Raw genomic sequence first — 14,810 nt, forward strand, 5'->3', positions numbered from 1 at the left:
CTAGGTTGATATTCTGAGAGCAGTTCCACATTCCCAGCATTTATGTGGCTTCTCCCCTGTGTGAACCTTTTGATGTACAGCTAGATTGGTATTCTGAGACAAGCTGTTCCCACACTCCCAGCATTTATATGGCTTCTCCCCTGTGTGAATCTTCTGATGTGCAGCTAGGTGGGTATTCTGAGAGAAGCTCTTTCCACACTCCAAGCATTTATATGGCTCTTCCCCATGTGAACTTTGTAATGTGCCACTAGGTGGGTATTCTGAGAGAAGCTCTTTCCACACTCCAAGCCTTTATATGGCTTCTCCCCTGTGTGAACTTTGTGATGTGCAGCTAGGTGGGTATTTTGACAGAAACTCTTTCCACACCAATCAAGCCAATCACAGTGGAAATTGCAATAGCTGTTTCAAGCTTCTGATAGGCATAATATATTGAAAGTCTCCAAGAGAAACAACCCGATAAAACTGTACAGAACTGGATTTCTTTTGGTCAAATTCTCTTAAAATAAGAGTCCTCTTAAATATAAAAATAACTGTAATTGACAATAATGATATCTCATCTACTATCTTGTATATTCCATACCAGAAATACATGGCAATTGTATTAGCACAGAAGGTTTTGCTGTAAACATTCCTGTCTGCAGAGCTGTGATGTGTTACTCTAAAGCTTGCATTCACCTCCGTAAACATAAAACTGGCCCAGTTAAGGTCTATTTTTGTATTTTCCTAACAAACCCAAGGCGTATTCACTCCCGGCCGTGATCTTTGGGAGTGGCAGATGAGGGAGGCAGAGCACAGAATGCCCGGCACAAACCTGCTGCCTCAGAAACATTTACAGATATTTGGGCACTGTGCACTGTGCAATGACTGCAGTTTGAACTAGAAGTCAGCTACTGCATCATCCCAACCTCAAGGTGATTGTGCCACTGTCAATATCAAAAAGAAGGGGACTGAAACAATTTGGCCTAGGTTAACTCCAGAATGTCCTTCTGATAGCTTGCAATGGAAGGCTGACTCCCTAGAAGCCAGGAAGGTGGTAGGTGCAAGCTGCACAGGCAGGGAGGAGCAAAATATGACCAGATACCATTTTTGCAGGGGGGGTGTCACGCCCTGATTCTTCTCGAGGGGTCCACCCCTCGCTGGCCGTTTCCGGGATCACACCTCCACTAGCCAGGAGTATGGCTCACAAGCCAGATCCATCCCCGGGGAGGGGGGAGGTTGAGGAGAGTTCTCCGGGTGAAGAGGGAGGAGCAGCCTCAGATGATGGAGTATTCAGAGTGTGTCCTCCGCCACTCTTGCCTGTCCTGGGTATCTGGCCTTTGCACCAACTCTTCGGTGATTCTGGGGTCCCTCTCTCTCTCTGAGCAGCCTTCTCCACCCCAGCCAGCCCAGTCCTCCTCCTCGGCGGCCTCCCGACTTCTCCTTTTATTACCCCCTCAATCCCCATGACTCCCCCTGCATCCAGGTCCCTCCCCCCCTTCAAAGGGAACCACGCTGAGGCTACTTCCGCTTGCCCCGCCCTGGTGTTGCGGGGCTCGGCCATGAGTGCGCTCTCCGCGATCTCCCTGTTGCTCCTCCGTGCCGCCCGGCCCTGGCTCTGTCGGCCTCGGCCCCTCCAGGCCCGCCTCCGCCCCGCTGCGGGGGCGATACCGCACACTGGGCCTGGCACGCAAGGGTCGATTCCTCCCCTTGCTGCCGTCTCCATTTCTCCGGCTCCCGTCGCCCTCGGGACCCTCCTCTGGTTGCTCTGTCTCAGTTGTTGTGAGTTGTGGGCAAGTGGGGAGGGGCTGTGGCGCATCCGTTCGAGGCTCCCTGCTGTTTCTTGGCACCAAGTCCCGGCCCGAGTTGGGACAGGGGGCTTAATGCACAAGTCCGGGCCCGAGTTGGGACAGGGGGCTTAATGCATGGAGTGTATATTGCACTATGGGGGACAAGTAGGAACAGAACATAAACCCTGTTGGATCACAACGTTTAGCCATTCTGAATAAAATCAGCCTGGCTGATTACATGGCACACATTCAAGTGTGTGGGAACACAATCGCTCCTCACCCCATCATGCAGGGATCTTGTCCAGGAAGCCACTCTCTTGGTCCTCCCTCCAGCTAGCTCTTTCCTGCCTCTCCCGCTCTTTGACTCTCCTTCTTTCATTCCATTCACCTGTCTTTTCTCTGCCTTCCACTATTCCTGCCCTACATCAGCTTATGAAATCAAAAACTCACCTTTGCCTCAGGCAAGTGAAAGCCAAATTCTCCCTCCAGCTGGGCAAAATGAGGAAGAGAGTCCCTGTTGAATTCCAAGTTCCCCCAATTTCCTTCTCTCTCTCTCCAGCAAAAACTACCGAGTCAACAGCTAGAAAAGACAGGGTGGACCACTCTGGTGCTCCCATGTCCTTCTGGGAATTGTAGTTCCCTGCAAGAATGAGAACCAAATGGAATAATAAAGCCAAAGTTTTTGAGAAGGCTTCTTTGTTCTTCTGTCGCTATGTTGGCAAGGTTCATACAATGGCCCACAGCACGTGAGATCTGCTGAAGAGATTTTGGACTTTCGTCACCTCTATTTTCTCACTTGAAAAGGGGAAACAAAACTTTCAGACAGCTTCTGAAATCAAAGAAGATCAAAGGAAGATGTCGCCCCCTCACTTCTCTTCCAAATTAATGATAAAAGGGAAAAGATCCTTACCAAGGGAGGCCACGGTGTCATAGGTTTCCTGAACAGCTTCCCAGAAAGGTTTCTTTAGCCTGGCTCCAGCAGAGTCCATTCATCCTCTGTGAAGGACATGGCTCCCTTCTCAAAGGACACTGGGGATCTCTGAAAGAGGAAATGATGGCCCAGTTGACCATCTATTTCAGCCCTGAGCATTCAAGGAAGAGGGAAGAATCCTGTAGGCCATCCACTTCATTAGAAGAACGCAAGGCATCGTACCAGTAGCAAGAAAAACCGCAGTAGTTTTCTTCAGCTTCTGACAAGTATAATACACTGAAAGACTCCAAGCAATACAAACTCAGAAAATTGCACAGAACTGGGCTTATTTTGGTGACATTCACTTAAAATTCGAGTCCAATTCAAGGTAAACAAACAGTAGAAAAAACCCTTATTGACTGTACAAATATCTACTATACTCAAATCCCTTCAGGAAGCTTGAATTTTGTTTTACATTGTTTTTCAAAACAGATATTATAGAGTCTTACACATTTAACCTCCTCATCCATTCATATACCTTGTCCCATTTTTTACTAAATACTTTTTCATTTTTATTTTGCAACCTCAGGGTCAAATTGTCCATTTGTGCTAGATCTAGCACTTTCACCATTAATTCTTCCCTTAACGGTACCTTATCTGATTTCCACTTTTGGGCCAGTAATATACGTGCGGCAGTTATTATATATACTACTATATGTCTCTCTTGCTGTCTAAACTCCTTAGGCAACATATTTAATAAATATACTTCAGGTTCTAACACTAAATTCTTCTCCATTATTTCCTGAATTAGTGTTCTCACCATTTTCCAAATCCTTGTACTTTATTACAGGTCCACCACATATGAAAAAAGGACCCTGAGTTGGTCTTACACTTTCAACATTGCGATGAGTAACCTGGATAACATTTGGCAATTCTTTCTGGCGTCCAATGCCAGCGATGGAACATTTTAATTACATTTTCTTTATAAACTGTGGCCCTCATATATTTGATTGATTCCCACATCTTAGTCCACCTATCTAAGTCTAACTTCTTCCCTATATCTTTCTCCCAATTAATCATTACTCTTTTAATTTCATCATTTTTCACAAGATCTTCCAGTAAAAAATTATACATTTTCTGTATCATTTTGTCACTTGACGATAACCACACCCTGTCTAGCTCATTAGTTTTGTCATCAAAGCCTCTAACTTTATCCTTATTAAATCTGTCTTGTACCATTATTCTCTCCCACCAGGAGAGTATATTATCTCTAAGCAATTTTTCTTCTATTATTAATTTATTTTCTCTGTTTAGTAACATCTGGTATGTTAACTTCTTATTGTTTGTCATTAATTCTGGTTTAATGTATGCTTCCAGGGGAGAAAACCACCTTGGTATTTTCCTATACAATTTTTCTTTAATTTTGGTCCATACCTTGTTTAGAGCATCTCTTAACCAATGTCTCCTAAAATTTGTGTGAATTTTATCCTTATTGTACCAAGCGTATGCGTGGCACCCCATACTGAGGTCATGACCCTCTAGTAGCAATAGTCTACTATTTTCCAGGGTGACCCAATCTTTAATCCATACTGGGCTGCTTACTCTGTTGGGACCATCTTAATATTACAGCTGGGGAACTGCTTGGATGTTCCCTGTTGTTAGGGCTATTACTAGGGCAGCCGCTTGGTAATACAGATGCCAATTAGGGACGTTTAATCCTCCTCTCTCCTTTTTATCTTGCATTAATCTCAATTTTATTCTTGCCTTTTTATGCTGCCAGATAAATTGCTTTGTGACTTTATCTAATCTTTCGATAAAATTCATCTTTTTTAATATTGGGATACTAAGAGATCGGAGTTCGGAAACTCTACCCGTTTGTCTGGTTCGGGTACGTCGGCCACCTCAGTATTGGGCTCAGGGTCCAACTTCAGTTTCAGCTTCAGGTCAGCCAGGGACACAGCCCTGATTTCAGCTGGAGCGACCAGGGACCAAGCAATGTCAAATACAAGTCTCCCACAGGAACTGAGGAGCGTTGCCTTCTACTGGTCCTCATCATCGATCTGGTTTGCCTGGCTTTAATAGTGTCATGTAATTGTCTTCTTCCAACAAGCTGCTTTTATTTGTGAGATTTACCCCTAAATATTTTACTTTCTTGACCATTTCCATGTTCGTTATCGTTTGTATTTCTTGCACAGTTTTGGGTAAGCAGTTTTTAGTTAAAATTTTTGATTACTTATAATTTATTTTAAGACCTGCCACTTGCCCATACTTTAAAATAGTGTCCATTAGATGTACTACTGATATTTTTGGGTTCTCCATGATAAAGACAAGGTCATCCGCATATGCAAGTAGCTTGTAAGTTTCCTCTTTAATTTTTAGACCTTCCACTAAATTATTACTTCTTATCCTATCATTTAGTGATTCTAATGCAAATATGAACAGTAATGGTGACAATGGACACCCCTGTCTTGATCCTTTTTGAATTTCTACATTACTGGTTACATCCCCATTAATTATTACTTTGGCATATTGACGTGTATAGAGGGATTTGACCATTAAATAAAAATACTGTCCACAATCTGCCCTTTTTAGTTTTTGCATTAAGAAATCCCATGACAAGTTATCGAAGGCCTTTTCAGCATCTAAAAACATTAGCAACATTTCTTTTTCAGGATGTTCTTCATAATATTCTAATACGTCTATAATTATACGTATGTTGTTCTTCATTTGCCTTTTGGGGAGGAAGCCCATTTGATCTTGGTGTATCATTTTCGAGTGAACTAATTTCAGCCTATTAGCCAGGATTCCCGCAAATATCTTATAATCGACATTTAATAACGAGATTGGTCTATAATTTTTAATATCGCTTACATCAGCGTTAGATTTGGGGATTAACGTAATTAAGTCATGATTCCAGGATTCTGGAATTTTCCCTGTTAGCCCTATCTTCTGAAGGGTTTCTTTGAAGATTAGACCTATCTCTTCCTCAAAAACCTTATAGAATTCTCCTGGAATCCCATCCGGCCCCGCCGCTTTATTTTTCTTTTGTCTTTTAATTGATTCTGACAATTCAAACATAGTTATTGGCTCATTCAGAACTTTCCTCTGTTGTTCATTGAATATATTCTCATCCCCTTTTAAGTAATTCTGGATTACTTCCTCCTCCTGTCTTTCACATTGATATAGCTTTCTATAAAAGTTTTCCACTATTCCTTTCAGGTCTTGGATATTATACTTCTCTTCATTTTGATCGTTACGCAATTTAACTATGGTACGTTTAGCTTTTTCTTTTCGTACTTTATATGCCAACCATCTGTTAGGTTTGTTTAAGTTCTCGAAGTAATACTGTTTTGTGTATTCAATTCTTTGTTGTATTTCATTGTTTAGCATTAAATTCATTTTATGATGAAGAAAATTTAACTTCATTTTGACACTACTCTCGTTTGTAGATATTTTAAGGTTGTTTTCCTTCTTCCTAATTTCTTTTATTAGCTTATCATATTCCTTCCTCCTGTTTATTTTTCCAAGCATCTTGACTGATGAAACACCCTTTTATATAGGCCTTAAATGCGTCCCATATAATTTCCCTTGGGGTGTCTATTTCCTTATTTACTTAAAAAAAAAAACTCCCTTATTTCTTTTTTACATTTCCCAACAAATTTTTTATCTCTAAGTAATTTTATATTTATTGTACTTCTACCTTTCTTATAGCCTTCCTTTAATGTTAAGAGCACTGGATTATGATCTGCGAAGGAGTTTGGTAGTATTTCACATTCAAGCGTTTCTCTTATTGTTTCAATGGGTACCCATATCATGTCGATCCTGGACCACGTATTATGTCTGCTCGAGTAGTATGTATAATCCCTCTTTGGGCCATTCCTTGTTCTCCACGCGTCTACTAAATTGTGTTCTTCAACTATTCGCATAAAATGTTTTGATAGTATACCAGTTAGCTTTGACCCTTTCCTAACTTTCTTTCTGTCCAGCATAGGGCCCAGCACCGCATTAAAATCTCCTATCAAAAAAATATTGTCTGCTGCTGTTTTGTTTATTTCTACTTTTAGATTCTGAAAGAATCCCGTTTGATTCCGATTAGGTGCGTAAATATTTATTATGAGAGTCTTTTTCCCATTCCTTTTAATCGTGATAGCCACCACTCTGCCATCCTCTGACCCAAATACCCATTCTGGTTCCAGGAAATCTTTTGCATATATGACTACCCCTCTTTTCTTTTCATCACTAGAAGAAATAAAAGCTTTCTCTAATTTTTTACATTCTAGGTATTCAATGCTTGATTTTTTAATATGTGTTTCTTGCAAGCAAATTATATCTGTTTTAATTTTTTGTAGCTGCAGGAATGTTCTCCTTCTCTTCTGAGCACTATTTAAACCGTTTATGTTTATAGATATGATATTTAATTTTTTACCTGACATCATTTTAATTCCTTAGTGTTTATTCCCTCTGCTTTTATGTTTGAGTCTAGTTTGTATTTGGTAGACAGGTTTACTGGCCTTTAATTTGTTTCTTTTAACTTTGGCTCCTCTCTTTTTACGTGACTCTTGTTGTCTTAATCCCTCTTCCACTTCTCCCTCTTCCTCTTCTTCTTCCACTTCTTCTTTTTCTTCCTCTTCCTCATCCTCCTCTTCCTCAGTCTCATCTCTTTGCAGTCCCAGCTCGGACCCAAAATTTTCTATAAAATTTTCTGCTTTAAACACCGAGTCAATCCTGTATCTTTGAATTTTATACATGAATAGCACACCTTCAGGAATTAGCCATCGAAACATTATCTTATTATCTTTCAGTAGATTGATTAATGTGGCATAGGGCAATCTTTTTTCCCTCACCCTCCAAGGGATTTCTTTTAGGAAAATCAACTCCTCTCCCTGAATATTTACTTTGTTTTCATATGTAGCTCTTAGAATCTTTTCCTTTAACTCTCTTTTATCAAATTTAATATGCACCTCCCTTTGTTTTTTATGTTTTTTGGCCCATGCAGAGTTTCTCCTGTAAATTGCGTCGATCCCCACTTCTAGCTCTTGTACTGTGGCCACTTTCAACTGTTCTGCCATATTAAGTACCATCTCTTCTTTAAGATTTTTTTCTATATTTTCTGGTACATTTTGGCACCTTATTATTAGGGCTGCCTTGTCCATTTCTAGATTTATTAGGGACTCTTCAAGCCTCTCGTTTTTACTTTGAGATTCTTGAGCATCCAATTCCAGAACTCGTACTCTTTCTTTTATTTTCTTTTGATTATTAGAGATTGCTTTTATTTCCAGTGTATTTTCCGCTACCTGTTTTTTCAGTTCTTCCGTGTCCTTTTTAATCTGGGCAGCCAAGTCATCCATTTTTATACTAATGGGCTCTAATTCTTTTTTGATTAGCGCCGGCAATGTATCCTCTATTGTGGATTTCATTGCTTGTGCCACTGCCTCCGCTATATTTTCCTGCATGATTTAGGTTAGTTCTTTCATCATATTTTGTGTGCTACTCATGCTCGTTAGTTTAAGTTGACCCGTTCCTCCCTGTTGGCCTGGTGAAGTTAATGAGAGTTTCCTACTACCGCTACCTCCTGCTGCCATGTAATTATTCTCTATTTTTATTTGTTATTATTTTCCCCCTGCTTATTTATATATATATATTCTATTTATATATTTGGTTATTTTTGCTATTAGTATTATTATTATTACTTTCCGCTTTATCTTCTTTGCCTTGTCCCCTAGTTTATAATTATAACTATACTTATTTTTAACTGATTTATTTGTTTGTTATTTTTCTTTCTTTCTTGTTTTACCTTCTTCCTCCTCCTATTTTATTAGAGTGGGTAAATGTATGTAAGCGTGTATGTATGTTGTATATTCCCCTTACCTTTCCTGCTCTTCTTCTCCTTCTTCTGTATTTTTATTTAACTATTATTTATTCTATTATTAGTTAATTTCCCCCCTTCCTCTTTAAGTTATAAATATTCTTATTATTTTACTTATATTTATAGTATGTCTATTTCATATATATTGTGCAGATCTGCACTTTGTCCCCTGGACTTATTACCACTGCCACTAAACTATATCTTTCTGCTTACCCTTTCTCTACCTTGCACTGTTCTTTACTCTCTATCTAATTCTCCCTCTTTACTCTCTATCTAATTCTCCCTCTTATATCTGCTTCTTATTTATTTTCAGTGCTTTCCACACCTCACACCTCCACCACAGCTGTTTCTGCGCCTCTCCACCACTTTCTTTCTGTAACCATCAATAAACTAGCCCTCCCACACTATTAGACTTTGCCCCTTTAAACGTTGCATCACTTTTGTTCCTTTCACTCGGCTCCTCGTTTTGACTCGGCTCCTCGTTTTGACTCGGCACGCCTCGTGTTCACTCGGCTTTCAAACGCCTCTCTTATTCCCTTTCCCTCGGCTCCTCATTTCTACTTGGCACAACCGATCTCTGTTCGTCCCTCCTCGCTTCCTATTTCGACTCCTCCTATCTTCGGCTCTGATTGTCTCCACTCGTCTCTACTCGTCTGTGCTCCGCTCCAGTCGATGATGTCACCGAACCACTCTCGCCTGTCTCCGTCGCTCCGCTGTTCCGCTTCAGTTTTGCCCCGTCACCGCTGCTTCTCGAGATGCTCATAAAGTAGCCAGTACCTATATTTTAAGTACAACAAAGAAAACTTTCTGTAGCGCAAACTGTGGCGCTTGTCTTTCACATCCACTCTCTGCCTCGTTTTATTAGTACTCTTTTGCACGGTTCAAAAACTAGCTGCTTTTTTTCTCTCAGTGCTGCTCTCTCTAACAATGTAAATTATCTCTCCAGACCCCCCCCCCCCAAAAATTCCCTAAACCCCGTTGCAAATTTGTTTTAGTGTACTTAACTTTTATATGTTAATGTTGGTACTTTGTTGACTCTGCAAGCGCTTCTCTGCTCGTCTTCTGCCCGGTGTGACTAAGTAATCTTGTCGTGGCTCCCGTTGTTTCTTGGACTTCTTGCCTCAGGGCGGGTTGGAATTCAGCCTGGGGGTCACCACCCCACTAGGCTTAGGTCCAATAAAGCCCCCTGCCAAACTTTTCTTTCCCAGAAAAAGTTTGAGACGTTTAAAAATGTCTAAGAAAGTCCTGGGACAGAGGAGCGAATGTCTAACGCTCCCTCTGCCGATGAGCAGGAACCGGAAACTTCCTTCAGGAAGCTTGGAGACTATTTAAAATGACAATCCTGGAAGCTCAGATAAAATGTGTACCACAGGTTAGGAAAAGTACAAATAAGTACTGTTGAATACAAGACTCAACGCAGCTTGTGAACAGTGAATCAGCTTTTATTAATGAAGTCAGAAGAAATCAGAACGAGATAAAAACATAGAGCAACAGGCTCTCTTTTAAACAGTCCGGGCTTAGGTAGCCATGCCCACATGTCATGTAACAACCAATCACTATTTACAGATAAGGTCCAATCAGAGTGTTTCCCTCCAGAACATTGTAAAGCTCTGATTGGTGGACTTACATTCCTGTCCCGAACTCAAGCTCACTACAGAACTTAATACATAACAAGTACCAAAAAGGCCTGCATGGTTAACGAACAAAGTAATAGAAGCATTAAAAGATAAGAAGGATACTGTGAGCAACCCCTGCTTCTTCTCCTCCTCCTTTGTGAGGCAAATTTTCCCACCAAAACACTGTTCCCCACTCTGACTGAGCAGCTTCTTAATAGCATGTTTGGATTACAGAATTATAGTGATGACATCACTTCCGGATCACATGATCAGTGATGTAGACACATTACTGCATGTAGGATGGGCCTCCCTACTGCTCCCAGTAAGCCCCCCCATCCCTCCCCAGTTGCCAGGAGGGACCTGACAACCCTATGAAACCAAAATATATGTATTTATGACAACATGCAATGAAACTATACTTTAAAAACATTGGCAAAATCAGCCACTGAAGTGGTGAGTATTTGAACTAAGAAGTTTTGAATCTATGTAACCTGATACATTACAATATTTCTAGGTTAAAAACCTTGAAGCAATAAAACAGGATCAATAATTCAGTATATCTAGGTTGATAACCTTAAGCCACATTAAAACAGGACCAAAGACGTTTTGACCTCCAAGGCCTTCCTCAGTGGTCAGATTTTTTAATATACATGCACACTATAACATATAAACATGTGTTAGTGCCAAGGCAGGTTGATTATAAGGCCTAAAAATGAATAAGAAATATAATTATTCAATAATTTATAGATGAAAACCAATTTAACTAAAAAAACTTTATAATTTTTTTTAATTAGTTACATTCCAGATATCCTGGGTGGCAAAAGAATTGGGTTGTATGAGCTATATCTTAAACATTTATTTATTTATTTATTTATATCCCACCCTTCCCGCGAACAGGCTCAGGGCAGCTCACAACAATAAATACAAACAACCTAAGCACACATTTTCAAGGAATGCAGGTTTAATAGTTCTTTCTGCAAAAAATGTATATCACATAGCTACTCAAATAGAAAATTAAGTTCAGTTAATTAAGGACCAAAAAAGTTGAAATTAAATAAGACAAACCTTATAACATGCATACCTGACTATGCCTATTACAACTTTCTGACTGTGCATATATCTATCAACCTTTAACTGACAATAACTGTCTACTATTCACATATGTTGTATGGAGGGATGATGCAATCCACATGACAGATGAGTAATCCAAGAAAAAAAAGGGAAGACAGAAAAAAGGGGGAAACTGTGCAGGAGAAAGAGGAGGGAAAGGGAAGCATGGCAACCCTTAAACAGGAAAACTCTCAACCCAAACTAAGTTACAGTATTCCACAGATATATAAACCCTGACCAGATGAAAGAAATATAATCACACACACAAAACCTTTATTGGCATGAAAGCACAAAACATCACGGAAAAAGAAATATAATCACGGTGTGCACTGTGTGATATTAAAGTCAATATCCTTAATTAATCCTTGTGCTGTAAGTGGTGTAAGTGTTCCCAAAGTGCAGCTATTCAACAACCCAGAAGTTAACTTCCTTATAAAAATGTGCGAAGGTTATGAAGTGTTAAACAAGTAGAGCTGTAAGCTTTCTTGTTCTATATGAGTCTTACAAAGAATAACAAAACCTCAAAAAACAACTGTGTGCTAAATTTCCTGCAAGATATTCACAAAGGAGTTTTCATTAAAAGTGAAATGCATCTATTGTCTGAAGTAAATGGACAGATTTACTTCGGACAACAGATGCATTTCACTTTTAATGAAGTCTCCTTTGTGAATATCTTGTGGGAAATTTAGCACACAGTGGGTTTTTTAAAGTTTTGTTATTCTTTGTAACTTATTACTGTGTGCTGCAATTTTGTTCTATATGAGTCTTAACAGATCTTCTTGTCATGCCTATATATATTGGATTGCAGGGACATTGGACAAAATATATTACACCTCTAGAGTTAGAGCTGAGAAAGGAATTAATATGAAAGATTCTGTCATAAAATGGAGTCTGAAATGTCTTTCTTTTAACAGAATAGGCACAGACAGAACAATGTCCACAAGGGAAATTTCCTTTTGACATTTCTATACCATCAATTGTTGTATTTCTGGTAGTAGGGTATCTTAATGTACTCCTCACTAGCATGTTCTTAAGATTTCTAGATCATTTGAAAGTAAAAAGAGGGGGAGAACTACATTTTGGAATCCCAGACAGGAGGTATCTTTGTATTATTCCTCTTAGTTGAGTGTATACACTGTTGTACGTTACGTATACACTGTTGTAACTATCCTATCTGTAGCTTGCTTTCTGACTTTGGGTATTAACAAAGATGATCTTGGTGTGCTTTTTGGCCTTATAAAAACTTTGTTTTAAAGTTTTACGTGAATACCCCCTTATCAGCCACTTGACCGATCAACTCCTGGGCTTGTCTCTTGAAATTTGAATCCAAACTGCAATTCCTTCTCATCTCAAAAGTTGGAAATAGGGCAAATTCTTTTTTAGATGATAAGGATGGAAGCTATCCCCTACTAGACAGGAACTGGCACCTGTAGGTTTCCTGTAGACATCAGTTTGTATTGTGGTACCAACCTTTTTGACTTACACATCTAAAAAATTAATCTAACCTATTACAAATCATATCAAATTGTTTTATGGACAGTGTTTATGTATGGATGAAAGCAGGTTAGTAGTTCCTCAGTAACTTCTAAGATAATAAAAATATCATCCAAATATCTTTTATAAATGGCAATGCATATAAACGTTATTTTCCTGAAAAACAAAGTTGTTTTCTAATTTCTCCATTAAAAAATTGGCCACCTCAGGAGCAAACGTGTTGCCCAAATCCTCAGCAACCTCCTCATGGCCCCATGTATCTCAGTGTTCCTCAGGCTATAGATAAAGGGATTGAGCATAGGAGTAACAACGGTGTAGAAAATGGACGCTATACTCAATTTAGCACCCGAATAGGTGGATGATGGGCGGATATAGGTTCCCATCAGAGTGCCATAGAATAAGGCTACCGTGGTGAGATGGGAGCCACAGGTGGAGAAGACCTTGTACTTCCCAGAAGCAGATGGGACCTTCAATACTTGGAAGACAATGAAGATGTAGGATATGAGGATGATCATGAGGGGCCCAAACAAGGCCACCGTACCTTCAAACATAAGCATCATTTCAACAGAGGAGGTGTCCGAGCAGGAGAGTTTGATTAAAGGGTGGACATCACAGAAGAAATGGGGGATCTCCCAGGAAGTACAGAAGGAAAAACCAGATATCGAGGATACATACAGCAGGCTATGAGCATTAGACAGGAGCCAAGATCCGGCAGCCAAGATCAGACAGCGCTTGTAGCTCATTACTGTTCTGTAATGTAGCGGGCGGCAGATGGCCACGTAGCGATCATATGCCATGGAGGCCAGGAGGAAGTTATCTGTGGTGCAAAAGACCACAAAGAAATACAGTTGGGTCAAGCATCCACTGTAGGATATGGCGTTGGTCTTGGACACCAGGGGCTGCAGCATCTTGGGCACGGTGCTGGAGCTCAATCCAATGTCAGCCAAGGACAAGTGGCTGAGGAAGAAGTACAGGGGGGTATGGAAGAGGGTATCATTGGAACAGATCACCAGGATGATCAAGAGGTTCCCCAGCAGGCTAATCAGGTACATAGAGAGGAAGAGAGGGAAGAGAAGACCCTGGAACTTGGGCGAGGTGGAGAGACCCAGGAGGATGAATCCCTCAAAGTGGGTTTGGTTCCCCAGTTCCTTTTCCATGGCCAAGCTGAGAATGAAAAGGAAGGAAATCAGATCACACCTCATTCCTATATTTCATTGAGTTTCAGAAATGACGGGTCATGGCTATGGGGTACACCAGTGATGGTGAACCTTTTAGAGACCGAGTGGCCCAAACTGCAACCCAAAACCCACTTATTTATCGCAAAGTGCCAACATGGCAATTAACCTGAATACTGAGGTTTTAGTTTAGAAAAAACAACTCATACATTAACATCTTTTGTCTTAAAATAAAAACACAATAACAGAGCTTTCAATTATACAAAAAACTTTTTATTGAAAGGTAAAAGTTTGCATTTGGCATGCTTTTGAACAATTAATATGATTTTTGCTGTTGTACGCACGCTGATAATTTGTCTAATTTTGGCTCATACTTTGTAAGTTTGAGAGCAACAAATGCAGCACTCAGGTCATCTGTTAGTCTGTTTCTGGTGTCTGATTTGATATAATTCAAAGCTGAAAACAGCTGCTCACAAGCATAAGATGATCCAAACAAAGTAAGGAAAGCAATCCTTCTATCTTCTCAAGTATTTCACACAGATCATAGAATTTATTTTTCCAGATAGAGCTTTTTTGAAAATCCAATAGCTCCATTTCCACATTTCCTAAATCTAACCAGTGTAAGCAGGAAAGATCAAGTCTAGAGCCTTAATGGAGGCCATTATTCAGCAGCAGCTTGTCCCACCAGGAAAAGGCCAGGAGGAGGGGATGTACTAAAAGGAAGGACAGGATTGCCCATTGGAAGCAATGGGAAACACTTGAAGGCCCATTGAAAATAATGGGAGCCAGCAATGACAATTGACTTGCATGGGCTCCCTTGAAATACATTACAGTAAAAGTAGAGTTGCAATAAAAACGCGGAATGGATTTTCC

General features: G+C 40.1%; 1 protein-coding gene across 1 annotated transcript; it reads right to left on the reverse strand.

Moving 5' to 3' along the window:
* LOC107122848 (olfactory receptor 1361-like) lies at positions 1 to 13,919 on the reverse strand. Its single transcript, XM_015425987.1, has 3 exons — positions 12,980 to 13,919; positions 2,217 to 2,406; positions 1 to 247 (listed from the first exon to the last, which is right to left on the reverse strand). Exons 1-3 carry the CDS (start codon positions 13,917 to 13,919, stop codon positions 1 to 3), a joined length of 1,377 nt encoding a protein of 458 aa, XP_015281473.1.
* Between the last annotated feature and the right edge of the window lie 891 nt (positions 13,920 to 14,810).

This window comes from Gekko japonicus, unplaced genomic scaffold (genome assembly GCF_001447785.1).
Source record: "Gekko japonicus isolate JY-2015 unplaced genomic scaffold, Gekko_japonicus_V1.1 scaffold3880, whole genome shotgun sequence".
Classification (NCBI taxonomy): Eukaryota; Metazoa; Chordata; class Lepidosauria; order Squamata; family Gekkonidae; genus Gekko; species Gekko japonicus.

Coding starts and splice junctions, on each gene's coding strand:
- LOC107122848 (XM_015425987.1), bottom strand. CDS start 13,919: ATGGAAAAGGAACTGGGGAACCAAACCCACTTTGAGGGATTCATCCTC. Junction 2,407..12,979: donor GCTGAGGATTTGGGCAACAC/GTTTGCTCCTGA, acceptor TCATTCTTGCAG/GGAACTACAATTCCCAGAAG. Junction 248..2,216: donor TTCACTTGCCTGAGGCAAAG/GTGAGTTTTTGA, acceptor ATACCCACCTAG/TGGCACATTACAAAGTTCAC.